Source organism: Zeugodacus cucurbitae, chromosome 5, assembly GCF_028554725.1.
Source record: "Zeugodacus cucurbitae isolate PBARC_wt_2022May chromosome 5, idZeuCucr1.2, whole genome shotgun sequence".
Lineage (NCBI taxonomy): Eukaryota > Metazoa > Arthropoda > Insecta > Diptera > Tephritidae > Zeugodacus > Zeugodacus cucurbitae.
Genome location: NC_071670.1, coordinates 57,955,327 through 57,981,718, shown reverse-complemented (window position 1 = coordinate 57,981,718; position 26,392 = coordinate 57,955,327). Strand labels below are relative to the sequence as shown.

The window sequence follows — 26,392 nt, the reverse complement described above, 5'->3', positions numbered from 1 at the left end:
TTGTTGCAAAGAGAGTCTAATAGTTTTGTTAAATTCTACGTTTTGCGTTTAAATATCAAGGCAGTGTTTGTTAGTTTTTAATGCTGTCTGAACAAATTCGTTTAACCACAACAACTGCCACAGCTTGGCGCGTCCATCGATGTATTATTGATGCGTCCAATACGACGGTTTGGTCCAAAGCCACCACCACCGCTGCCGCCACCTCCTCCACCACCAGAACCACCACCACCGCCTCCTCCGCCACCGCCGCCACCACCAGAGCCACCACCCCAACCGCCTCTACGGCTATTACCACCACTGCTACTTTGCTGATCTTTCATGAATGGCGATATTAGGCCTCTGAAACTATTTTGAAAGCATTTTAATACAATATATTGATTATTGCATTGCACAGCATTACTTACAATGTGATCGAAATGAACCATAGGCCCGTAAAAATCTCCAACACACGAGACACGCTCCAAGGTCGGCGTTGCAAAACGCTGCCATCTGTGAAGTGAGAAGAGGTTTTGATAATTTATTTGATGGTTATAACATATAAATTGAATTAAAAGAAATAAAATTAACTATTTTTTTTAATAGAAATTACAGTTGAACTTCCATAACTCGAAGTTACCCATAACTCGAACTAGCAATAGCGTTTAGGAGTCAAATTTCATACAAATTTGCTTGCATAATTTGAAGGTTTTTTGTTGATTATTGTGATTCGAGTTAGTGAAGTTCAACTGTAATTTAATTTCAAATCACACTAAAAAAAAGAAAAATTATAAAAAGAAGTAAAAACCATATTTCTATACATCGAATTTTCTTCATACATAATCAGTTAAAACTCTATAACTTTTTGTTGTATTAATAAACGCAAGCAATAGTGCATTGCTGTCAATTTTCATTAATTTTATGAAATTTTCGACATTTTACTCCGTCGGAGTGAATGAACATTTTAAAACAATGCAGTTCGTACGTGTACTTTAACAAATTTAAACTTCCTCATTTGCCAATATACGTACATACATACATATATAGAAGGTTCACATATATTTGGCACGATTGATTTTTGTAATTCTTAAAAGTATTACTTTTTGTCAAAAGCAAAAAATAGTAAACAAAAACTGGTAAATATTGCAGTACGTGTACTTTAACGAATTCAAAATTGTTTTATCAGCAACTCAAGCAGGAAGTTGACACATATTTTATGCAGCTTATTATAGAGCTGTTGTTTTGCAGTTTATACCTCGATCTATATAAACCATATTGCGGTGGCTTTGTGTTCTTCACGGTTTCTTGTAATTTCTAATTAGAAATTTAATATTTAAAACATAACGTAATTAAAAGCAATCTGTGCTGCTTAGGAAAAATTTTGCAATACAAACTCGGTTTACAACAACTGACTTGTCATGGCGAAATGACGTTTGCTTCATACAAAATGCATGTGTGTTTGTGTGTGATTATGTTAGTTGGTTTATCTGCGTACTTTTGCTATTTGACATATAGATGTCACGCTGTTTAATTTATAAAATGCATATGTATGCGTTTTTTTATATGCAAAATATTTGAAAAATTTAGAATTTTATGAGTTTGATGAGAAAAAATAGAATTAAAAAAGACTTTCGTCAAAACTAAACATACGAAATTGAGGTTAATGTAAACTATATCAATATTTATGTTTACGTTTACGTTTAATTTAAATTGAACGCATTTTAATTATTTGGTTACTCATACGACATGTTGTTTAATGGGAACTGAGAGACATCTTATACCAAAAACTTGTGTTAATTATAATAAATATATTTTATTTATTAAGAAACCGGCTTTTTATATTAGGTTCTGTTTTTTCCACTTGACGCAGTTAATTGAATAAATTCCTCACTATAAAGTTATAGTTTCCATACTGAAAAATTCTAATTAACGAGCAACAAATGCTATACTTACTCTTACTTACGTAAATAAATTGTTAACGCGTTACGGTTTCGCCATTATAAAAGTGCAGTGCAGTTTGAAAACGCAATCAGTGCAATCCTGAATACTGTACAAAATACAACATCTCCCGTTTACCGTTTACTAACTGCAATGACGACAATACAATTCGTCTTACTCATCATAACGGCAGTCATCGGCGCGACATTGGCAACAGACTATTGCGATCCGGAGTTTTGCGGTCATACGAAACATATTGCTTGCGACAATGATGGCGTGAGTGTGACGTAGCATATATTTTTGCATTCATTGTTTTCAGTATTCGAAATTTGCACGACGCTCTTACAGGATTTCGCTTCCGACTGTAGAAATCCTGCCATGGTGGAACTAACCAAAGATATACAGAAAGCGATTGTGAATGCACACAATAAGTTGCGTAATCGGGTGGCTAGGGGTACGAATGTATTCAAACCGGCCTGTCGCATGGCCACCATGAAGTGGGATGATGAATTGGCCGAATTGGCGGCATTGAATGTTAAACAGTGTAAAATGAGACATGATGAGTGTCACGATACGAAGGCCTACGAATATTCCGGTCAGAATTTGGCATGGAGGACGATCTATGAGCTGAATGCTACCGCAGTGTCATTACAAATGGTGAATATGTGGTCAAGTGAGATGAAGCATACCCAAATGAAGTATATCGATAGCTATCCGAGTCGGTATAACGGCCCGTAAGTATTTCACACACACATTTTCCAATTATCGAATTAGTCTATGCATTTATATATGCAATTTATTTATTATAGCGCTATTGGTCACTTTACCGTTATGGTGGCAGATCGTAATATTCGTGTGGGCTGCGCTGCTTCTACCTATGACGAATCGGGTCAATCATATAAATCATTTCTATTCACCTGTAATTATGCAACAACAAATATGATCAATTTCCCGATTTATAAGAGTTGTTCTGTAGCAGCTTCCGGATGCAAGGCTGGTAAAAATCCGATATTCAAAAATCTTTGTTCGACCTCAGAAGAGTATGATGTTAACAAATGGTTTTAAAACCGTGTAATTCGAAATGGAACTTGATAAAATTAGAAAAGACAATAATTGTATGCTTAAAATTTAATTAAAATTAATAAATTATATTGACAATTCGGTTTGAGAAAAATGTGTAATATCGTCTGTGAATACCGTAAAGTTATATTATCAATGTTAGTCGGAAACTTACTAACCGTATTTTATTTTTGTTACCTTTTGTAAAGCCCTTTCCTTGTCGTTTAAACTTTTCGGTGTTATAAATCATATAACATAGCTTTTAAGCTTCGAACAGCCGAAGAAAATTTGCCGTGCCTTTATCTCCATTGTTTGCTATGTTGTATTACGGTAATTTAACTGTTTACTTCCTAGCAATTAAAATACTATAACCAACTTGATAATTTGTTCGTAAAACTTTCCGCAGAAATATAAGCTAGTCAAGAAGTTCGTGGCCTCACAATCAATATCTTCTAGCTACTTTAGTATCAGCCTGTTTTGAGTTCCAGGCCATAGCAGTATCGGTGGCAACTGCGAAGCCGATGACTTGCGCGAAGGGCATCCTAGCTGCAATGTCATCAGATCAAGTTGGTGCCCCACTATCCTTTTGCATCTTCTCTTTGGTTCAGTGATCGTCGAATGACCAGTACCTGTGCGAACTTCGGTGAACCAATTGAATTATCCCGATTGGAAATTAATTGCCTCAACAAATTCGTAAAAGGTTCAAAGCGCTTTGTCGTCACTTCAGGGTCTTTGGCATTCATTTTGTGGAGTGTGCGGTATCATCTAGCGACTTTAGTTGTCCCAGTGGGTTCTTCCCTTTCTCATGATAATCTTGGCTACGATGACGATATTGATTATATTCTTCACAGCCTTCCTTACATTGAAAAGTCGAGGTTGCTTTATGTTACGCAGCATGATGACAACTGATCCTACGTTTAATCGCAATTTAAGCGATGATAGTCCTGGCAGTTTTAATGATTTTAAAAATTCTGTGGGACAATTGACTCCGATAGTCTGTTATGTAGCAGTGTCAACTCTCCTGGAAGGAAATTCTAAATTATCGCATTGAGACCATCGTCATCTTTGTTCGTAGCCGCCAATATTGCTCGGTCACTCAGCCAATTATGGCTCCTGTTTTGTGGTTTTATATCCGGAAAACGCACTAAATAAGCTTCTCCTTGGAGTCTGTGAAGTGATAGAAATATGTTGGAAATGTTATTACTCCGGTCGTGGTGTCAACTGCGATCTTACCATTTCCAATATCTAGCGACTGCTCCGTAAACACAATCGCAGTTTGATCTTGTTGTAAAACACTAACAAAATGTCTGGCGAAAATCACCTGACAACAGAATGGACAACGGCTTCACCAAAAATGTTTTGGTTCTCGCATAAATATTTTAGAGTCCTGTCCAGTGCCTCCAGCGACCTCTTTTTAATTCCATCTGATACGTTCACTTTATAATATATATATTAGGAACCAATGAAGATAGCGGATTAAACTTTTCACAAATGCTGTATTTGAGCTGTGACATCATTAGTGGGAAAATTCTCGACTTCTCTAACTTTTCAAGGCCCCGTATATCGAGCATGAAGAACTCAGTGTGTAAGGGTAATTTTTCACCGAAAATATTGGTAAATCTCTCAAATATTTTTAAGTATAATAATTCAGAGGGAATCTTTTTTTATACTCTCGCAACAAATGTTGCTAAAGAGAGTATTATAGTTTTGTTCACATAACGGTTGTTTGTAACACCCAAAACTAAACGAGATATAGGGTTATATATACCAAAGTGATCAGGGTGAAGAGTGGAGTTCAAATCCGAATGTCTGTCTGTCCGTCCGTCCGTCCGTCCGTCTGTGCAAGCTGTAACTTGAGTAAAAATTAAGATATCTTGATGAAACTTGGCACCATAAGAAGGTTGCTTTCGAAAATGAGCAAAATCGGACCACTGCCACGCCCACAAAATGGCGAAAACCGAAAACACATAAAGTGCCATAACTAAGCCATAAATAAAGCTATGGAAATAAAATTTGGTATGAAGGATCGTACTATGAAGGGGCATATTTGGATGTAATTTTTTTGGGGAAGTGGGCGTGGCCCCGCCCCCTACTAAGTTTTTTGTATATATCTCGCAAACCAATAGAGCTATATAAACCAAACTTTCTGCAGTCAATTTTTTTAGCCACTTCCTAATACAGTCCAAAAATGAAAGAAATCGGATCATAACCACGCCCACCTCCCATACAAAAGTTAGGTTGAAAATTACTAAAAGTGGGTTAACTCATTAACGAACAACGTCAGAAACACTTAATTTCACGTAAGAAATGGGAGATGGAAGCTGCACTCAGATTTTTTTACAAAATGGAAAATGGGCGTGGCGTCGCCCACTTATGGGTCAAAAACCATATCTCAGGAACTACCCGACCGATTTCAATGAAACTTGGTTTGTAATAGTTTCCTTACATCCCAATGATATGTTGTGAAAATAGTCCAAATTGGATCACAACCACGCCTACTTCCCATATACCAGAACTCTGAAGTCGATCTGAATCGTTTACATTACAATATATAAAGTAAGCACTAGTGAAGAACTTTGCACAAATACTACGTTTATAGTGTAGCAGCCCCATTCTAAAAATCGCCGAAATCGGACCATAGGTTTTCAAGGCCCCATATATCGACCATGAGAACCTCGGTGCTTCTAACATAATATTATGGTTTCCAACTTTCAATGGATTTAATACAATATATATGACGAATATGTAGGTCAAATTGTGTATTATATAATATTAATAAAGTTAAATAAATAAATTGCGAGAGTATAAAATGTTCGGATACACCCGAACTTAGTAAAAATGGTAAAAATTGGGTCATAATTTCCCTCCTATACGGATTTTCAAAGCTCCGGTGGAATTTATTCCTCATATACGAGTATGGGTTAATATCCAATTTAAGTGAGCGTATAGTTTTGGATATAGTGTACCTTTTTTATGTGCCTTTTTTTATGCAAAATATTTAAAATATTTTGAATTTTATTATTTTAACGAATAAAATATTTAAAAAAACATAATTTCGATAAAACAGAACAAACGAAATTGAGGTTAATGTAAACTATATAACTGTCTATCAATATTTATGGATACGTTTATTTGGAATTGTTCAGATTTTAATTCTTTGGTTACTCATACGACATGCTGTTTAATGGGAACTGAGAGACATCTTATACCAAAAATTTGTGTTAATTATAGTAAATATTTTTTATTTATTAAGAAACCGGCTTTAAATATTAGGTTCTGTTTTTTCCACTTGACGCAGTTAATTGAATAAATTCCTCACTATAAAGTTATAGTTTCCATACTGAAAAATTCTAATTAACGAGCAACAAATGCTATACTTACTCTTACTTACGTAAATAATTATTAACGCGTTACGGTCTCGCGATTGTAAAAGTGCAGTGTAGTTTGAAAGAGAATCAGTCCTGAATAGTGTACGAAATACAACATCTCCCGTTTACCGTTTACCGACTGCAATGACGACAATACAATTCGTCTTACTCATCATAACGGCAGTCAGCGCGACATTGGCAACAGACTATTGCGATCGCAATAGCAATATAAAATCACAGTGATTTAAAAGTAGCAATATCGCTCATCACTAATTTCCACACATAGATTTTCCAATTATCGAATTAGTCTATGCATTTATGTATGCAATTTGTATATTATAGCGCTATTGGTCACTTTACCGTTATTGTGGCAGATCGTAATATTCGTGTGGGTTGCGCTGCTGCTTCTTACGACGACTCGGGTGAAGAATATAAAGCTTTCCTATTCGCCTGTAATTATGCAACAACAAACGGGTCAACTTCCCGATTTATAAGAGTTGTTCGGTAGCTGCATCGGAATGTAAGACTTGCACAAATCCGAAATACCATAATCTTTGTTCGATCTCGGAAGAGTATGATGTTAACAAATGGGTTTAAAACAGTGTCATTCGAAATTGAAAGTGATTTTAATTCATAAAATAAAATTATAAAAGCAATAAATTTGAAAAATTTAATAAAAAAAACAGAAAATATTGAAAAATAATATTGAAATATATTGCCAGTTCAGAGTGCGAAAAATGTGAAATGTCGCAGGCGACCGCAGTAAAAGGCTTTAAAAAGTATTTTATCAAAGATGAAAGGTATCATATTATGTATTTGTGTTACCTATTATAAAGCCCTTTTATACTTGTTAAAACTTTGCGGTGCTATAAATCACATAGCATAGCATTAAGCTTCGAACAGCCAAAGTAAAGATGTCGTGTCTTTATCTCTATTCTTTGCTATGTTGTATTACGGTAATTTAACTGTTTAATTCCTAGCAATGAAAATAAACTACATCCAACTTGATAATCTGTTCGTAAAACTTTCCGCAAAAATAAAAGCTCTTTGTTACAGAAGACTTTAATTCATAATCTTTTACATAATCTTTTACAATGTATTTTACGCTGGAAACTTCGGAGCTGATAGCTTGCGCTTAATGGAATTCTAGCAACAGTCTCAACAGTGCCTCTCAATCCTCCTGCATCTTCGATTTGGCTCAATGGTCGTCGTATGAACACGGTAGGCATTGGATAACGACTGCGGAGATCATTCTGGCCAAAGGTGGATCGCAGGAGATCTATTGAGCTATTTGCTTTTAGCAATTGTGGGAATCCTTACTGAACATTGCACGATGGGACTACATGCGGGGAGACTAAAAATTCTGCCGGATGCAAATTGTCAAAGTTGCATAAAGGAAAGTGAGATTGATACATCAAGACACTTTCTCCTCCATTGTCCATCTTTCGCTAGCCTGCAGCTGCAACATCTTGTCCGGCCGATAGTCGTAAAACCAATTGAACTGTCTCGAATACAAATTTGTTGCTGTCCAAGTGAGATCTCCTGTGACACAGGATCCGTCCACTATGTTTACTGTCTGTTTCCAAATCAGATTAAACGTTGGTCGACTGAAAAAAATTTTATGTTTATTCAAAACAAGACTCATTTAACAATTCTACGAAAACCAAAACAAAGTTATTATTATCTGCTCACATTTTTTAGGAACAACTGATAATTCCTCTTTCAAAAAATGTTTTTTTTTTTTTTAAATACATACATGTATACTTACACTTATCGTAAGAAATTCATTCATAATCTCAAAGGTAACCATCCACAGCATACGAAAATAGAATTACTATCATTCCAAGTAATAACTTAATTACTTGCACAAATATTTTGGCTTTGTTAACACATTCTTATCAGTTTTGCAATGTTGCTAATGTTCAGAACACCCACCTCTCGACGTAACACTCACAGGTGATTCAATTAAAAAAAAATGCTTTTAAATACCCAGTAAACCATTTCTTCGTCTCTTTTGTTTAGAGATGAGTGAAGAATCAGTTACACCTTCCTTTCATCTTCCAATCTAGAGTTTCTAGGGGACAAACGATCTCAAATATCGTACGCTACAATTTTTGTCAGCTTACTGAGTTGAGGTTATGTTGCAGTGTTGAGTTATATCCTAACTGACGATCCCGAATTCGTCAACTTTACAAGAAAGTATACGATATCAATATCTACTGGCAAGTTTTTTATTGGGTATGATTTTTACTCTCTATTTCTCTTTTGAAAAACTTAGCTTTCTATGATGGGTATGCTCTGAAATCGACAATTGTTAAGATCGAATCAGGAATTTATTTTTTTCGGGTGTAGACTTCTCAACATCTAATAGTCGTCTATAGTCATTTGTCAATTTGTTGCTTTTGGTTTAATGGGTCCTCTATGAGGTATGAAATGAATGTGGCAATTTTACCGGTTTAAATGTAATTTGCTCTGGTGACTCAGATATATTATATATCCATATATTTGAAGAATTAAAAATAGAATATTTGAACAACGTAATAAGGAAATTTGCTGGCAATAAGACAAGTTGTTTATTACATAGTTTAAAGTTGGCTTTAGCTATATTTACTCACGTAGACCTGCAAAAACTTATAAACCTAAGTCTAATTAAACAGCTGTTACCAGAATCTTACCGTTCAGTTGTTATTTGTTATTATTTGGTTAACTGTGTATACAAAGTTTCGTAAGAATTTTATTGAGTTAGTTAGTTATATCCTCGCTAAGTAATTTACCAATTTAGATAGGAAAGTTAAGTTAAGTGTTACGTTACAACAGATACCACATCCAACATGATTTTAAATGTTATGTCATTTATAGAGAAACTCTCGCATTCTAAGAGGACTATCAGTCCGTAAAATATAGTAATTCTGTATATTGATAATCGCCCATCGACGATATTGTACGAAACGAAATTTGTCTGGATCTAAACGTAGTTAATTAATTCTCTAGGAGGATTAGAAGAATGTCTTAGTATAACCTTAAGTTAATGACTTTTGGTCGAAAACTAATGTTTATTTCATTCAATACACTTTATAGAACAAAAACCGCATCTCTTTTGGTTTCAAGGTAACACAAATTAAGATGCCTACATACACAGTCATATTTCGTATTGTTCTCACCCTGATCTGCCATTAAAATTTCATGATTTTTGAATTCATTTTAAGCTTATATTTATTGACTCTTATAATTTAAAAAATTTAAACAAAATTCCATTTCGAATTACACGGTTTTAAAACCATTTGTTAACATCATACTTCTCCGAGACCGAACAAAGACTAGTGTATTTCGGATTTTTGCCAGCCTTGCATTCCGAAGCTGCTACCGAACAACTTTTATAAATCGGGAAGTTGATCATATTTGTTGTTGCATAATTACAGGCGAATAGGAAAGCTTTATATGGTTGACCCGATATGTCGTAGGTAGAAGCAGCGCAACCCACACGAATATTACGATCTGCCATCATAACGGTAAAGTGACCAATAGTGCTATATAGAAATGACTTAATTATTAAAACTAATTCGATAATTGCAAAATCTATGTATGAAATACTTACGGGCCTTGATAATTATTCGGGTACTTGTTAATGTATTCCATTTTGGTGTCGTCGATCTCACTATACCACATATCCACCGATTGTAATGACAATGCGGTAGCATTCGGCGTATTATAGAAAGTTTTCCAAGCCAAATTCTGTCCAGAATATTGGAAGGCATCCGTATTGCGACATGCATCGTGTTTCATTTGACATTGTTTGACATTCAGCGCCGCCAATTCGGCCAATTCGTTGTCCCACTGCATGGTGGCCATCCGACAGGCCGGTTTCAACTTGGTCTTGCCACCAGCCACAGTATTACGTTTGTTATTATGCGAATCGACGATCAAGTCCTTTTGCGTCTGGGTAAAAGTGATCATAGCGGGATTTTTGCAAGACGCCGCGAATTTCTAACGGAACCAATTTAATTGTATATTAGTAAATATAAATAATTAGTTCACTTTAGTCTAAGTTTTAGCACCAACTCACCCCATTGTTGTCGCAAGCAATATGCTTCTTGGATCCACAATAGGATGAATCACAATAGTCCTTAGCGTGAACGATCTGCAGTGCACCAATGAAGGCGGCGATTAGCACAAATTTCAGTTCCATTGTAAGATAAAATTGAGATAATTTTGTTGGTGTATTTCACGTTGTCTTTATCTGCGTATGCAAGCACTATTATATGCCTCGTTGCGGTATTATAAATGACTGTGAGAAGTTCCGTTACTCCGTCCGCTTTTATAGGCCTGTTTAGCTCATCACTTTAATTATAGTAGATAACACTTTAACCAAGACTTTGTATTTTATTTATTTTAAGCTAAACTAATTAATAAATACTTTGCGCATACACCATCGGCCAACCGATTTAAAAGACATATGAATTTAAAGGGATCCCCCTCGATTACCGGTTTAAAAAATCAATTTTTCATTTTTAAATGATTTTTTTTATTGATTTTGTTTTGTAACATGTATGTATGTATGTGATTGGCGTTGAACCGTTTAGCCGGTTATAGCCGAATCGATGAGAGCGCGCCACTCCTCTCTTTCCTTCGCAGTTCGGCGCCAGTTGGAGATTCCAAGTGTAACCAGGTCGCTCTCCACCTGGTCCCTCTAACAGAGTGGAGGCCTTCCCCTTCCTCGGCTTCCTCCGGCGGGTACTGCATCGAACACTTTCAGGGCTGGAGTGTTTTCGTCCATTCGGACAACATGACCTAGCCAGCGTAGCCGCTGTCTTTTTATTCGCTGAACTATGTCAATGTCGTCGTATAACTCGTACAGCTCATCGTTCCATCGTCTGCGGTATTCGCCGTTGCCAATGTTCTGAGGACCATAAATCTTGCGCAAAATTTTCCTCTCGAAAGCTCCTAGTGTCGTCTCATCTGATGTTGACATCGTCCAAGCTTCTGCACCGTAAAGCAGGACGGGAATGATAAGCGACTTGTAGAGCTTGATTTTGGTTCGTCGAGAGAGGACTTTACTGTTCAATTGCCTACTTAGTCCAAAGTAGCACCTGTTGGCAAGAGTTATTCTGCGCTGGATTTCGAGGCTGACATTGTTCGTGTTGTTGATGCTGGTTCCCAGGTATACGAAATTATCTACGACCTCGAAGTTATGACTGTCAACAGTGACGTGGGAGCCAAGACGCGAATGCGCCGACTGTTTGTTTGATGACAGGAGATATTTCGTCTTGTCCTCATTCACCTCCAGACCCATTCGCTTCGCCTCCTTATCCATGCGGGAAAAAGCAGAACAAACGGCGCGGTTGTTGCTTCCGATGATATCAATATCATCGGCGTACGCCAGGAGCTGTACACTCTTGTAGAAGATTGTACCTTCTCGGTTTAGCTCTGCAGCTCTTATAATTTTTTCCAGCATCAGGTTAAAGAAGTCGCACGATAGTGAGTCACTTTGTCTGAAACCTCGTTTGGTATCGAACGGCTCGGAGAGGTCCTTCCCAATCATGACGGAGCTTTTGGTGTTGCTCAACGTCAACTTACACAGCCGTATTAGTTTTGCGGGGATACTAAATTCAGACATCGCGGCATAAAGGCAGCTCATTTCCGCGCTGTCGAAAGCAGCTTTAAAATCGACAAAAATGTGGTGTGTGTCGATCCTCTTTTCACGGGTCTTCTCCAAGATTTGGCGGATGGTGAATATCTGGTCAGTTGTGGATTTTCCAGGTCTAAAGCCACACTGATAAGGTCCAATCAGTTTGTTGACGGTGGTCTTTAGTCTTTCACACAGTACGTTCGACAGAACCTTATAGGCGATATTCAGAAGGCTTATCCCACGGTAATTGGCACAGATTGTGGGATCTCCTTTTTTATGGATTGGGCAGAGCACACTGAGATTCCAATCGTCAGGCATGCTTTCTTCCGACCATATTTTGCAAAGAAGCTGATGCATGCACCTATCGGCCGCCGATAATCTATCGGCCTCCGCCGCTTTGTTGTTCTTCAGGCGGGTGATTGCTATTCGAATTTCTTCATGGTCGGGTAATGGAACATCTGTTCCATCGTCCTCGATTGGGGAATCGGGTTCGCCGTCTCCTGGTGTTTTACTTTCACTGCCATTCAGCAGGTCAGAGAAGTGTTCCCTCCATAATCCCAGTATGTCCTGGACATCGGTTACCAGATTACCACCTTGGTCTCTACATGAGGATGCTCCGGTCTTGAAACTTTCGTCAAGTCGCTTCATTTTTTCATACACTTTTCGAGCATTCAAATACCGTTGAAATTTTTGGTTTCAGATGTTCCAGTGAGCGGAAAACACATGCGCCGCCGAAAAGAAGGCTTCAAACAACAAAAAACAACAGCAACAAAAACAAAAATTATGTATAATTTGCTCTGGTGACTCGGATATATATATTTGAAAAATTAAAAATAGAATATTTGAACAACGTAATAAGGAAATTTGCTGGCGATAAGACAAGTTGTTTATTACATAGTTTAAAGTTGGCTTTTGCTATATTGACTCACGTAGGCCTGCAAAAACTTATAAACCTAAGTCTAATTAAACAGCTGTTACCAGAATCTTACCGTTCAGTTGTTATTTGTTATTATTTGGTTAACTGTGTATACAAAGTTTCGTAAGAATTTTATTGAGTTAGTTAGTTATATCCTCGCTAAGTAATCTATCAATTTAGATAGGAAAGTTAAGTTAAGTGTTACGTTACAACAGATACCACATCCAACCATAATTTTAAATGTTATGTCATTTATAGAGAAACTCTCGCATTCTAAGGGGCCTGTTACACGTTCAATATTTAACGTGATATTAGGATCGCGATCTATATTGAATATTGACGGATTGCGGGTGAATACTTCGCGACTGCTAGACTTTCAATGTATATTACATCAATATTTATACAATGCTAGTTGTGTTTTCACAAGAAAAACTATTTTAAAAATGTATTTGTTGATTTTTTCGTGCTACACGTTCAATAAATATCGCGATACAGGAAATAACACGATAAATGCTGAACGGGTAGCAGGCTCCTAAGAGGACTATTAGTCTGTAAAATATAGTAATTCTGTATATTGATAATCGCCCATCGACGATATTGTACGAAACGAATTTTGTCTGGATCTAAACGTAGTTAATTAATTCTCTAGGAGGATTAGAAGAATGTCTTAGTATAACCTTAAGTTAATGACTTTTGGTCGAAAACTAATGTTTATTTCATTCATTACAGTTTATAGAACAAAAACCGCATCTCTTTTGGTTTCAAGGTAACACAAGTTAAGGCGCCTACATACACAGTCATATTACGTATTGTTCTCACCCTGATCTGCCATTAAAATTTCATGATTTTTAAATTCATTTTAAGCTTATATTTATTGACTCTTATAATTTAAAAAATTTAAACAAAATTCCATTTCGAATTACACGGTTTTAAAACCATTTGTTAACATCATACTTCTCCGAGACCGAACAAAGACTAGTGTATTTCGGATTTTTGCCAGCCTTGCATTCCGAAGCTGCTACCGAACAACTTTTATAAATCGGGAAGTTGATCATATTTGTTGTTGCATAATTACAGGCGAATAGGAAAGCTTTATATGGTTGACCCGATTCGTCGTAGGTAGAAGCAGCGCAACCCACACGAATATTACGATCTGCCATCATAACGGTAAAGTGACCAATAGCGCTATAATATACAAATGACATGATTATTAAAACTAATTCGATAATTGCAAAATCTGTGTATGAAATACTTACGGGCCTTGATAATTATTCGGGTACTTGTTAATGTATTCCATTTTGGTGTCGTCGATCTCATCATACCACATATCCACCGATTGTAATGACAATTTCGTAGCATTAGGGGTATTATAGAAAGTAATCCAAGCCAAATTCTGTCCAGAATATTTGAAGGCATCCGTATTGCGACATGCATCGTGTTTCATTTGACATTGTTTGACATTCAGCGCCGCCAATTCGGCCAATTCGTTGTCCCACTGCATGGTGGCCATCCGACAGGCCGGTTTCAACTTGGTCTTACCGCCAGCCACAGTATTACGTTTGTTATTGTGCGAATCGACGATCAAATCCTTTTGTGTTTGGGTAAAAGTGATCATAGCGGGATTTTTGCAAGACGCCGCGAATTTCTAACAGAAGAATTATAATTGTATATTAGTACATATAAATAAAATTTAAATAATTAGCTTGCTTTAGTCTAAGCTTTTGCACCAACTCACCCCATTGTTGTCGCAAGCAATGTGCTTCCTCGATCCACAATAGGATGAATCACAATAGTCCTTAGCGTGAACGATCTGCAGTGCGCCAATGAAGGCGGCGATTAGCACAAATTTCAGTTCCATTGTAAGATAAAATTGAGATAACTTTGTTGGTGTATTTCACGTTGTGTTTATCTGCGTATGCAAGCACTATTATATGCCTCGTTGCGGTATCATAAATGACTGTGAGAAGTTTCGGTACTCCGTGCGCTTTTATAGGCTTGTTTAACTCATTACTTTAATTATAATAGATAACATTTTAACCAAGACTTTGTTTTTATTTATTTATTTAAGCTAAACTAATTAATAAATACTTTGCGCAAACACCAACGGCCAACTGAATAGAAACGGTGGACAAAAATTTTAAGGCATATGAAGTTAATTTGCTTCGGTATTTTTATTAAATGTGCGATAAACTGTCTCGAAGAATCTTCGGATCGTCTCTTGGTATAATTTCAATCTCCAACATAAATTTTATTTATTCTTGTACAGTTTGATGCCCATATCGTAACCATTGAATTGGATGTATCTATATGTAAATGAGAAATTTCAAACAAGTGGCGATTATAGTACTACAGTCCCTTCCATAACTCGAACTCTTGAATTGGCAATAGCGTTTTCATACAATCTTCATACACATTTCCCTCCATAACTCATAGTCTCTCTAACTCCAATTTTTGTTGTGTTTTTTGTGTATTTTCATTAAAAAATATTTTCTGTTGATCTTCTTAAACCTTCTAGTTTGATTGTAATTGGTTTAATTTTTAAATTTAGGGCATTATTTTTTGGGCTGCGGCAGTTATTCTTTCTAAATAGTTTAGGTTTCCCAAATCTTTTTAGACCATAGTATTTCCATATTTCCTCAATATTTTTGATTTACTCTAATTTATAATTTTTTTTTTTAATTATTAATAAAAAATAATTATTATTTTCTACTGGGTCTATTTAGCTAGCCATAACTGTTCTTCGTAATACCATAACTCATTTATGTCACAAATGAAAAAATATATTTTTCAAAAATATTTGCTTTGGTTCAGCACAGTTGGAGTTATTATTTAACTGTTCTATTTTGTTTTGCACTTCTTTTTGTTTTTTGTTTACAATTTAAGTTAATTTTGTTGTGCTTTTGACGTCGCTTTTGCGCAAATTTTTTTTAACTACGCAAGTTAAAAATTTGTTGATAAATTGAGGGGTTTCCCTTGTGTTTCTGGAGCAATATAATTCTATAGAAAACTAACTTCTCACTGAGCAGTGATAAAAACTTTTCATTACCCACTGATGAGCTTTTGTTACAGATCAAGTGCATTTTCACTAAAAATATGCATCTCACTTTTATTTTCTTGCTTACAGAAGAGTACCTCGGTGAGCTTTCACTAAAATTCTGCTACAAAGTTAGTCTTTCAGTTATCTATGACCCGGCCACATGGATTCGTTTGAAGTATGGGATCCAAAATTTATGCTACGTAAACCACATTTTCAGCACAGACAAAGAAAACGTCCATGGAACCATATAGTTCATATCTTTGCTCATAATTCATCAGTTCTGTACAATCACCATGAATTTTGATGAATTTCTCATGTATGAGTTCCGCATTCCTATTACGGCTCAGACTACTTTCATAGCATTAGAGACTACTATCGACTCCTGCTACTAAGTGGGTTGGATTATTATCGATTGAATTATCAAATGAAATCGAAGCGTATTCGAACAAAATAAGATAATGTATGATATTTACAATCGCCGTTAAGTTATCAATTTGTTCAAGCGTTAATAAATTGTGAGTTTCTCTCGCTCTTTTGGAACAACTCAACTCGAAAGAGAGATCGTAATGAATTCGCGTGCCCACCACTACTTCCTCATGATCGTATTTTTAACCTTCTTGCAATCTGACGCTCTAGTTGTACACGACCTTTACATCGGGTCACCGATCCAATTGGTGGTTGCAGAGTTGCAGGCTATGAGACACGCCTTATATGGTTGACCCGGCACTGAGTAAGTGGAGACGGTGCAACCCACGCGAATGTTTGCCTCGGTCCACTATAACTTTTCGGATATTTATTTATGTGCGACATAATCAAGGACACGATTATTTGTACCACATTTTGACCCGAATGCTTGTAGGCCTTTTTGTATTGCGGAAGGCTTCATGTTTCATTTGACATTCAGCGCAACCAGTGCGGCAAGTGTCAATTAAACATCTTTGCCGGACGAATTTCGTAGATTAAGTTATCCCGAATGCAAATTAGTTACCTCATAAAATTCGTAAAAGGCTCAAAGCGCTTTGTAGTCACTTGAGGAATTTGGCAACCCATTTTATGGAGTGTGCGGCATCACAAACGAACTGAAGACTTTAGTTGTCCAAGTGAGATCTGCTGTGTCGCAGGGATCCATTCGCTATCTTTACTGCCTGTTTCCATATAAAGATAAAATGTTGGCCGATGGAGAAAAAAGCTTAATATTTACTTGATTAACTTTATTTATTTATTTTTTTTTTTAATTCTACGAATAAGTCTGCGAAAACCATAACAAAGATAGTATTATCTCCGTTCATTATTTTGACTGATAATTCCTCAAATGATTTGTTTATAAATACATACATATACATATACAGGCATACTCTTATCGTAAGAAATTCATTCATGATCTCAAACGTAACCATCCACAGCATACGAAAATAGAATTACTATCATTCCAAGTAATAACTTAATTACCAGCGCAAATATTTTGGCTTTGTTTACACATTCTTATCAGTTTTGCAATGTTGCTAATGTACAGAACACCCATCTCTCGACGTAACACTCACAGGTGATTCAATTTCAAAAAAAATTGCTTTTAAATACCCAGTAAACCATTTCTCCGCATTGCCAATAAAGAGCGGTGCCGAACTATAAAGGAAAAATTCGTCTCTTTTGCTTAGAGTTGGGTAGAGAATCAGTTACACCTTCCTTCCATCTTCCAATCTAGATAACTCTAGAGTTTCGAGGGCTCAAACAATCTCAAATATCGTACGCTACGATTTTAGCCAGCTTTCTGAGTTGAGGTTATGTGTGACGAGTGAGATGAGTTGAGGTTAAGTTGGGGTGTTCAGATTTATCCTAATACCTGAGACAGACATGTAGTATATATTGTAGTATGCTTCAGAAACCATATGTGTATCACCGGTTTTCCGAATTTTGTTTGAAAGCAAATGGTGTTCCGTACTACAATAGAGTTCTAGAAACAATTGAAATTTTGTGGTATTGTGAAATGTACTACAATGGATTGCATTGAACACACCGAAAGCTTTAAGCTCTTCTGCCACAATCATATGTTTTCTGACATTTTGACATACAGAAAATAAATTAAATTCAAAATAAATTGAAATCAAAAAACAAAATTTGAAAAAATTATGTAAAAAATTTGTAATATGTATGTAATAATATGTAATATGTAATATGTAATAATTATAATGGACAATAATTTTTTTAAGATTGCTTGGAGTTATAACTAAGTCAGGATCAATTTCCTGCCTATTATTCATAATTACATTTTACTTGAATTTATTTGTATCAGCTGATGGATGTAAACCTAGTACAATACTACATGTGTGTCACTATGCTGGTATATGGTATCTTGAGCTTTTATTGTAGTACATATCGTAGTACAGAACTCATATGTCTGTCTTAGGCATAACTGACGATATTGAATTCATCAGCTTTTCAAGAAATCCCCTACATTTATTGACAAGTTTTTTACTGTGTATGCCTTCATTGCTCAAGATTCAGTTTGTACTATATAATACAGCATGAGTTCTATATTGATAATTGATATTGTATTGGTTATTTCATTCAATACAGTTTAAGGAACAATAACCATATCTCTTTTAGCTTCAAGTGGACACATACATGTTAAGATCTGCCAATAAAAATTCATGTTTTTTTTTTTATTAAATTCAAAGCTTGCATTTATTGAATTTTTTTCTAATTTTATCAAATGAAATCAAAATTCATTTATAACTACAGTGTTTTAAAACCATTCGTTAACATCATACTTTTCCGAGACCGAACAAAGACTAGTGTATTTCGGATTTGTGCCAGCCTTGCATTCCGAGGCTCCTACCGAACAACTCTTATACATTGGGAAGTTGATCATATTTGTTGTTGCATAATTACAGGCGAATAGGAAAGCTTTATATTCTTCACCCGGTTCGTCGTAAGAAGCAGCAGCGCAACCCACACGAATATTACGATCTGCCATCATAACGGTAAAGTGACCAATAGCGCTATAATATACAAATTGCATATATAAATTCAGAGACTATTTCGAATATAAAAATAATCCATGTGTGAAACACTTACGGGCCACGATACCCATTCGGGTACTTATTAATATACTCCATTTTGGTGTCTTCGATCTCATCATACCACAAATCTATGGATCGTAATGACAATGCGGTAGCATTCGGCGTATTATAGAAAGTAATCCAAGCCAAATTCTGTCCGGAATATTTGAAGGCATCCGTATTGTGGCAGGCATCGTGTTTCATGTCACATTGTTTGACATTCAAAGCCGCCAGTTCGGCCAGTTCGTCGTCCCACTGCATGGTGGCCATACGGCAGGCCGGTTTCAATTTCGTCTTACCGCCAGCCACAGTATTACGTTTGTTATTGTGCGAATCGACGATCAAATCTTTTTCAGTTTGCGTAAGAGTGATCATAGCGGGATTTTCGCAAGACGCCGCGAATTTCTAATGGAACAAATATAATTGTTTATTAGTAAATATAAATAAAATTTAAATAATTACTTTGCTTTATTCTAAGTTTTTTTTTTCACTCACCCCATCGTTGTCGCAAGCAATATGCTTCCTGGATCCACAATAGGATGAATCACAATAGTCCTTAGCGTGAATGATTTGAAGTGTGCCAATGAAGACGGCGATTAGCACAAATTTCAGTTCCATTGTTAGACCAAAATTAAGACAAGCGTAGGCAAGCACTATAGTACACCACGTCGCAGTGTAATAATTGACTATCTGAAGTTCCGTTACTCCGTCTACTTTTATATACTTGTTTTACTCCGTAATTTAATTATAGTAGATAACATTATAACCACGACCTAAACTAATTAATAAATACATTGCGCAGAAACCAACGGCCAACTGATTAGAAACGGTGAACATACATACATTTTAAGTCCTATGAATTTAATTTTCTTCGTTACTTTTATTAAATGTCCGATAAAGTTTCTCAAAGAATCTTGGAAACGTCTCGTGGTATAATTGCAATCGGCAACTCCAAGCGATATGAATAATTCAACAGTTTTCTTAAACCTGTACAGTTTGATGATCATATCATAACCATTCATTTGGATTTATCTATTATATCAGAAACTTTAAACAAGTGGCAACTACACAATACGAGTATTCTCAATAAAAAATATTTTATATTGAAAGTCTTCTTAAACCTTTCTAGTTTGATATAATAATTAGACAAATTATGGCATTGTGTTTTTAGACATGCGTCTAAATGCGTCTTTGTCTCTAAATAATTTAGGTTTCCTAAACCTTTTTAGGTCATAGTATTTCTATATTTTATCTATATTTTTATATTTTTTTATATTTTATATAGCTTATATATGCTTTTCATACATTTTTTTAATAAAAAAAATATTTCCCACTGTTTCTATTCAGCTAGCCATGGCTGTTCTTTCAAATAACTAATTTATGTAACAAATGAAAAAATATATTTGTTTCAAAAATATTTGCTTTGGTTCAGCACAGTTGGAGTTATTGTTTAACTGTTCTATTTTGTTTTGCACTTCTTTTTGTTTTTTGTTTACAATTTTAGTTAATTTTGTTGTGCTTTTGACGTCAGCTTTACGCAAATTGTTTTTAACTACGCAAGTTAAATTATTACCAATTTTTTTATAAAATTGAGGTTTTTCCCTTGTTTTTCTGGAGTTTCTAAAGATTGTTCATGGTGAATTAACTTACCCAGCAATACTTACTCTCTCTGTAATAATAAAAACTTATCATTATCCTCTTATAATCTTTTGCTACGATTCAGGTACACTTTCACTGAAAATATTATAGACTCATAGGTAGATCTTCATCTTTCTTTTATTTTCTTGCTTACAAAAGAGTACCCCATTGAGGTTTGATTAAATTATTGCAAAATGTAAGCCGTTCACGTTTTTATGTCCCTGCCACATAGATCCTTTTGAAGTATAGGATATAAACTTTATGCTACGAAGACCATATTCTCAACATCGAACCACTTCAACAGTTCCTTATAAGGTTGATCAATCATGCTGAATTTCTCTTCCCTGAAATGATAAAGTTCCTTATTACATTTACGGTTCAGACTGCTGTCATAGTATTAGAGACTACTATTGACCTACCTGCTACGATAATTATCGCTTGGCCTTAAAATTTCTATAGCGACAATATCTAAGACTAACATCTCTGTTTATTGTGGAACACCCTTAAGCTTAAAAAACCTCACGACCAACGGATTTTAAAAGTTGTAGTATATTAGGGATTCTATATTGTCATGGGCTCGTAAGCTGGTACCATAGGTTTTCTATATTTTTGCTAAAATAAGATGAATTCCTTGTTCCTTGTCCTACCTCTTCACCTTACGCATTTTCCACTTCGATCTGTGATTAATCATAATTAAATTTAATCTTCATTTAATGGAGATTTCAAAAAATTTGTTGTTTAGTAAAAAATAATGGTAAATCGATTGTAACCGAAGATTTTACACTCTCGTAATTTATAGATGCAATTTTATTATAATATGATAGCACATATTATTAGAAGAAAAAGATTATCTCTGACTTTATTTGAAATATCTGAGAGATTTTCCGGTATTACCGGTAAAAAATTATCCTGTGGCAATATAATTTGAATGAAATCGGTCGAGTGTTTCCAAAAACGGGTGACATCACGACCGTCTCTTTTCTGTTATTTCTTCTGTAAAATTTAGTATTTCTGACGTTTTCGTTAGAGAGTTTACGTTTACGGTTATTATCAGACTTCAGCCATTTCCATTAGGTATGATGAAATACATAAGGGGAATGACTGTAGACTGTATATACATAGCTGTAATTCTTTGCGATATATAACAAAAACGTATTTGGGGGTGGTAGGTAGATAACTAGAATGGGCTAAATGCTGTTCGAAATATTTCTATGTATTATACATCAATTTGGTATCCCCGCAAAACTATTACGGCTGTGTAAGTTGACGTTGAGCAACACCAAAAGCTCCGTCATGATTGGGAAGGACCTCTCCGAGCCGTTCGATACCAAACGAGGTTTCAGACAAGGCGACTCACTATCGTGTGACTTCTTTAACTTGATGCTGGAAAAATTTATACGAGCTGCAGAGCTAAATAGAGAAGGTACAATCTTCTATAAGAGTGTACGGCTGCTGGCGTACGCCGATGATATTGATATCATCGGAAGCAACAACCGCGCCGTTAGTTCTGCTTTTTCCCGCATGGATAAGAAGGCGAAGCGAATGGGTCTGGAGGTGAATGAGGACAGGACGAAATATCTCCTGTCATTAAACAAACAGTCGGCGCATTCGCGTCTTGGCTCCCACGTCACTGTTGACAGTCATAACTTCGAGGTCGTAGATAATTTCGTATACCTGGGAACCAGCATCAACAACACGAACAATGTCAGCCTCGAAATCCAGCGCAGAATAACTCTTGCCAACAGGTGCTACTTTGGACTAAGTAGGCAATTGAACAGTAAAGTCCTCTCTCGACGAACCAAAATCAAGCTCTACAAGTCGCTTATCATTCCCGTCCTGCTTTACGGTGCAGAAGCTTGGACGATGTCAACATCAGATGAGACAACACTAGGAGCTTTCGAGAGGAAAATTTTGCGCAAGATTTATGGTCCTCAGAACATTGGCAACGGCGAATACCGCAGACGATGGAACGATGAGCTGTACGAGTTATACGACGACATTGACATAGTTCAGCGAATAAAAAGACAGCGGCTACGCTGGCTAGGTCATGTTGTCCGAATGGACGAAAACACTCCATCCCTGAAAGTGTTCAATGCAGTACCCGCCTGAGGAAGCCGAGGAAGGGGAAGGCCTCCACTCCGTTGGAGGAACCAGGTGGAGAGCGACCTGGTTACACTTGGGATCTCCAACTGGCCCCGAACTGCGAAGGAGAGAGAGAGGTGGCGCACTATCGTCGATTCGGCTATAACCGGCTAAACGGTTGCAACGCCAATCACATACATTATACATCAAAATTTTTTAAATACTATTTATTTAATTTATTTATTTTTAAATTTTATTTTCATCAGATGGGAAAGTTTTCTAAAAATATCAAAATTAGAAATATATACTCGTAGTATTTTTAATAATATTAGCTTGATACTTAATTTACTGACAATATAATTAAATGAAAAAGTATCAAACAAATGGCAACTATTCTCAAACTGTTTTCTGGTTAAAATTAAATAATGTTCTATAATTATATTCTAATTATAATATATTTTGTTTTTCACTGTTGCTATTTACCTAACAACGACTGTATCTCCTACCAAAACGTTTATGTAAACGAAGATATTTACGAAAATACTAGTTCGGCACACTTGGTGTTATATTTAAACGTTCCATTTGTATTTGTATTTGTTTTTTATAAATTTATTAATGATTTTTTTATAAACGCAGATTTTATTATACATTTGTTCAAGCGTTGATAATTTGCGAGTTTCCCTCGCTCTTTTGGAGCAACACAACTCGAAAGAGATATCGTGGTGAATTTTCTTACGCACCACTACTTTCTCACTTGTCATTGATTTAAAAAAATCGTCAGTTTACGGAAGTGTTTTTTCTTTAAGCTTGAGCTGAGCAAGCTTGATTCATATGTATTGTCTACGGTGTAAGTACAGCTTTGTTTCTTTACTGCTAAATATCTGGGAAGAAGAAATATGTCAAACTGTATAATTTACTCGCAAAGAGAGCGGAACAACAACTTAATGTAGAAAGTCAATACTAGTCGAAAAATATATTTTTCTCTTTCTCCCTCTATTTTCTGTTAGTTTTAAGAAACACTTTCCTCTAGAAATTTTTGATAAATTAGCAGTTAAAAAATTAACTACCGGGTACAAAATATAAATATAATACTTCTCCCATCAAATTTATAAACACAAAGACCACACTTGCCCGCAAATATAGTATGTACATATATTTCAAGAATTAATAAACTTCGGATTTCGAACACAGAAAAGGAAAGGCCGTATTTTTACCCTTCTTGCAACCTGACGCTCCAGTTGCACACGATTTATACATCGGGGCACCGATCAAGTTAGTTGTTGCATAGTTGCAGGCCATGAGGCACGCCTTATATGGTTGACCCGGCACTGAGTAAGTGGAGAGGGCGCAACCCACGCGAATGTTTGCTTCGCCAACCATAACCGTAAAATGACCAATGGCGCTGAAAACATAAAAAAAAACAATTGAAAATGAATCATATTACAATACTAACGCCCTGTAATACTTACGGTCCACGATAATTGCTGGGATATTTATTGATGTGCGCCATAGTAGTGTCCTTGATTTCATTGTACCACATATTGATGAATTTTCGCAACATATCCGGTATATTCGGTGCGCCATAGTAACTGGACCAAGCCAAATTCTGTCCCGAAAACTTGAAGGCCTTCGTATTGCGGCAAGCATCATGCTTCATTTGACACTGTTTGACATTCAGCGCTGCCAGTGAGGCCAATTCATTGTCCCACTGCATGGTGGCCATACGACATGCCGCCTTTAATTTCGTCTTACCACTCGCCACCAGGTTGCGTTTTTTGTTGTGCTCTTGAACTATTAAATTCTTATTTGCCTGTGTTAAGGTCACCATGGCGGCATTACGGCAGGACGCTGCGAATCGCTACAAAAAAAATATTGAGAGTTTAATTGAAATATATTTCGACGCCTAAGCGCGTCACTCACCCCATTATTGTTGCATGCGATGTGCTTGCTGGAACCACAAAGTGATTTGTCGCAATAGTTTGCCGCGCAAGCGATTTCAAGCACCGTCACGAAAATAACCAAAAATACTAGCCTCAACTCCATTGAAATTTTTCAACAAATAAAATAACTAAGCTGGTACACCTCGCAGAGTGCTGGTTGATAGACTCTGTACATTATTGAAGACCACAGTTGCTTTTATAGTGCTGCTCTTTCATAACTTTTAACTGAAACAGATCACATTTCCCCAAAAGTACGCGTACAAATATTTGCTATTTACCGAGGTCTGCAAATATTTGCATACAAGAATTTACTATAATATAAAGGCAACAGTGGAACCCCTTAATTGCAGCTCATTCATTGATTTCTTTAAGAACTCATCGTCACTAAAAGCTCTTCATATTGTAAGCGAGAGCTTTTGTGTTTTTTAAATTTTTCCACAGAAATTCTAAAGACTAAGGAAACAGAAAGAAGAGAGCTGAATTGAGAATTAACGAAGTATATAGAAGACTAAATTCCATTGTAGAGTTAAAACACTATAAGAACTATATAGTGTGTTGGAAGGCACTCGGGAAGTAAGCGATTTTAATAAAGCTCTCCTTATATCGTTTAAGATCTACTTTATCTAAAATTGTGACCTTAAGAAATACTATTTTCGTAGCAAAATCAGGGATTTAGACAAGAAAAGAGACTTAATTGTGATTTTAATGCTATTAATTAAGATATCAAAAGCCACGAGTGATAACACTACATCTTAATGTCTTGATCTCAATATGAGAAAATCAAACTTCATACGAATCCCAGGTACTCTTGTTCCTTAATGGAAATATTTCATGATCTGAAGTCTGTATGATAGGTCCTTGACGAACGAATGGGGTCTTACATGAGTTCCAGATAACCGTAGGCAATGACAAAGGGTCATATTCACCCTTAAAATAATGTTAGAAAACAAAAATGAATGAAAATTAAAATATTTTTTATTTAAACTGATTACAATTTATTTAGTGACTACTGTATATTTTTTTTTTTAATTTTAGTATATAAACCCATATGTTGGTTAAAACTTTTTTTTGTTTTCAAACTATGTATGTGCGCAATTTGGTTTTGCCATTTGACTTCGACGTCATACAAATAAACAGCAATATTTATTTTGCAAAAAATTTAATTCTTGTTTCAAATACATATGTGTATTATAAAGTCGGTGTATTATTAGTCGGTCTGTTTTCTATTATATATTTTTTTTCTAGTGAACGAATTCACTTTATTAGAAAGATGTAAACATTTGTGAAAACAATTTTTTTTTTGTGAGTTTAAAATTGAGAAATGTCTCAGCGCATTTTAACTCTCCAACGTACACATAAAACAATTCTCTGGTTAATTTTTTTGATAAACTCTTTCAAGTCCATTAAGGATACTCTTTTTCCTCGGGATCTTACGAGCCATTCCGATAAATCTTGAAAAATTTTTCCGGAAATTTACTTGTTTTCAATTTGTATTTCGATGATGTTGAGCGCCTCGAGGTTATGAGAAGTGTGCAGAGTATGCCGACTGGCAGGAAGATTTTCCAAATATTATACTTACCATAGGTAGAAGGCTCAGTGATGATGGAAATGCCAACAAATTTCTAAGACGATGGATTGAAGTTTAAATGAATCTTGCACAATCCTAAAAAATATTGGATTAGAGAGTCTTTTTGCACGGGTGTGAATTTTATCGGTCTCGGTTTTACCCAATCAAACAATGTGCATCTTGGAT

The 26,392-nt window shown here is 35.7% G+C and overlaps 6 protein-coding genes and 1 long non-coding RNA gene across 9 annotated transcripts; 2 read left to right on the top strand and 5 right to left on the bottom strand.

Annotated features, from left to right (window-relative positions):
• Positions 1–17: 17 nt before the first annotated feature.
• Positions 18–1,407, bottom strand: LOC105210023 (glycine-rich selenoprotein). 3 transcript variants are annotated; one of them, XM_011180738.3, is made up of 3 exons: positions 1,232–1,407; positions 405–489; positions 18–345 (listed from the first exon to the last, which is right to left on the bottom strand). In XM_011180738.3, exons 1-3 carry the CDS (start codon positions 1,248–1,250, stop codon positions 102–104), a joined length of 348 nt encoding a protein of 115 aa, XP_011179040.1. In that variant the 5' UTR covers positions 1,251–1,407; the 3' UTR covers positions 18–101. The 3 variants fall into 3 exon arrangements, with proteins under 3 accessions (XP_011179040.1, XP_054087278.1, XP_054087277.1); XM_054231303.1 differs by lacking the exon at positions 1,232–1,407 and adding an exon at positions 798–1,212; XM_054231302.1 differs by lacking the exon at positions 1,232–1,407 and adding an exon at positions 590–765.
• Positions 1,408–1,855: 448 nt separating this feature from the next.
• LOC105210024 (antigen 5 like allergen Cul n 1) lies at positions 1,856–3,147 on the top strand. The gene is made up of 3 exons (XM_011180739.3): positions 1,856–2,190; positions 2,263–2,648; positions 2,724–3,147. The coding sequence occupies exons 1-3, from the start codon at positions 2,068–2,070 to the stop codon at positions 2,977–2,979; spliced, it is 765 nt and encodes a 254-aa protein (XP_011179041.1). The 5' UTR covers positions 1,856–2,067; the 3' UTR covers positions 2,980–3,147.
• A 3,288-nt stretch (positions 3,148–6,435) lies between these two features.
• LOC128922023 (uncharacterized) lies at positions 6,436–13,954 on the top strand. Its single transcript, XR_008471292.1, has 2 exons — positions 6,436–6,591; positions 12,668–13,954. It is a non-coding gene; the product is annotated as an uncharacterized LOC128922023 (long non-coding RNA).
• Positions 9,537–10,640, bottom strand: LOC128922022 (antigen 5 like allergen Cul n 1-like). Its single transcript, XM_054231301.1, has 3 exons — positions 10,405–10,640; positions 9,937–10,325; positions 9,537–9,868 (listed from the first exon to the last, which is right to left on the bottom strand). Exons 1-3 carry the CDS (start codon positions 10,525–10,527, stop codon positions 9,613–9,615), a joined length of 768 nt encoding a protein of 255 aa, XP_054087276.1. The 5' UTR covers positions 10,528–10,640; the 3' UTR covers positions 9,537–9,612.
• Positions 13,737–14,881, bottom strand: LOC105210050 (antigen 5 like allergen Cul n 1-like). The gene is made up of 3 exons (XM_029038857.2): positions 14,619–14,881; positions 14,140–14,528; positions 13,737–14,068 (listed from the first exon to the last, which is right to left on the bottom strand). Exons 1-3 carry the CDS (start codon positions 14,739–14,741, stop codon positions 13,813–13,815), a joined length of 768 nt encoding a protein of 255 aa, XP_028894690.2. The 5' UTR covers positions 14,742–14,881; the 3' UTR covers positions 13,737–13,812.
• A 3,690-nt stretch (positions 14,882–18,571) lies between these two features.
• LOC105210030 (antigen 5 like allergen Cul n 1) lies at positions 18,572–19,685 on the bottom strand. Its single transcript, XM_011180744.3, has 3 exons — positions 19,475–19,685; positions 18,996–19,384; positions 18,572–18,919 (listed from the first exon to the last, which is right to left on the bottom strand). Exons 1-3 carry the CDS (start codon positions 19,595–19,597, stop codon positions 18,664–18,666), a joined length of 768 nt encoding a protein of 255 aa, XP_011179046.1. The 5' UTR covers positions 19,598–19,685; the 3' UTR covers positions 18,572–18,663.
• A 4,141-nt stretch (positions 19,686–23,826) lies between these two features.
• On the bottom strand, positions 23,827–24,822 carry LOC105210028 (antigen 5 like allergen Cul n 1). Its single transcript, XM_011180743.3, has 3 exons — positions 24,620–24,822; positions 24,169–24,557; positions 23,827–24,101 (listed from the first exon to the last, which is right to left on the bottom strand). The coding sequence occupies exons 1-3, from the start codon at positions 24,740–24,742 to the stop codon at positions 23,864–23,866; spliced, it is 750 nt and encodes a 249-aa protein (XP_011179045.1). The 5' UTR covers positions 24,743–24,822; the 3' UTR covers positions 23,827–23,863.
• Between the last annotated feature and the right edge of the window lie 1,570 nt (positions 24,823–26,392).

Coding starts and splice junctions, on each gene's coding strand:
- LOC105210023 (XM_054231302.1), bottom strand. CDS start 620: ATGGGTAACTTCGAGTTATGGAAGTTCAACT. Junction 490..589: donor CGAGTTATGGAAGTTCAACT/GTAATTTCTATT, acceptor CTCACTTCACAG/ATGGCAGCGTTTTGCAACGC. Junction 346..404: donor TGGTTCATTTCGATCACATT/GTAAGTAATGCT, acceptor CTTTCAAAATAG/TTTCAGAGGCCTAATATCGC.
- LOC105210024 (XM_011180739.3), top strand. CDS start 2,068: ATGACGACAATACAATTCGTCTTACTCATCATAACGGCAGTCATCGGC. Junction 2,191..2,262: donor TTGCTTGCGACAATGATGGC/GTGAGTGTGACG, acceptor ACGCTCTTACAG/GATTTCGCTTCCGACTGTAG. Junction 2,649..2,723: donor CCGAGTCGGTATAACGGCCC/GTAAGTATTTCA, acceptor TATTTATTATAG/CGCTATTGGTCACTTTACCG.
- LOC128922022 (XM_054231301.1), bottom strand. CDS start 10,527: ATGGAACTGAAATTTGTGCTAATCGCCGCCTTCATTGGTGCACTGCAG. Junction 10,326..10,404: donor TTGCTTGCGACAACAATGGG/GTGAGTTGGTGC, acceptor TGGTTCCGTTAG/AAATTCGCGGCGTCTTGCAA. Junction 9,869..9,936: donor CCGAATAATTATCAAGGCCC/GTAAGTATTTCA, acceptor ATTTCTATATAG/CACTATTGGTCACTTTACCG.
- LOC105210050 (XM_029038857.2), bottom strand. CDS start 14,741: ATGGAACTGAAATTTGTGCTAATCGCCGCCTTCATTGGCGCACTGCAG. Junction 14,529..14,618: donor TTGCTTGCGACAACAATGGG/GTGAGTTGGTGC, acceptor TTCTTCTGTTAG/AAATTCGCGGCGTCTTGCAA. Junction 14,069..14,139: donor CCGAATAATTATCAAGGCCC/GTAAGTATTTCA, acceptor TGTATATTATAG/CGCTATTGGTCACTTTACCG.
- LOC105210030 (XM_011180744.3), bottom strand. CDS start 19,597: ATGGAACTGAAATTTGTGCTAATCGCCGTCTTCATTGGCACACTTCAA. Junction 19,385..19,474: donor TTGCTTGCGACAACGATGGG/GTGAGTGAAAAA, acceptor TTGTTCCATTAG/AAATTCGCGGCGTCTTGCGA. Junction 18,920..18,995: donor CCGAATGGGTATCGTGGCCC/GTAAGTGTTTCA, acceptor TGTATATTATAG/CGCTATTGGTCACTTTACCG.
- LOC105210028 (XM_011180743.3), bottom strand. CDS start 24,742: ATGGAGTTGAGGCTAGTATTTTTGGTTATTTTCGTGACGGTGCTTGAA. Junction 24,558..24,619: donor TCGCATGCAACAATAATGGG/GTGAGTGACGCG, acceptor TTTTTTTTGTAG/CGATTCGCAGCGTCCTGCCG. Junction 24,102..24,168: donor CCCAGCAATTATCGTGGACC/GTAAGTATTACA, acceptor TTATGTTTTCAG/CGCCATTGGTCATTTTACGG.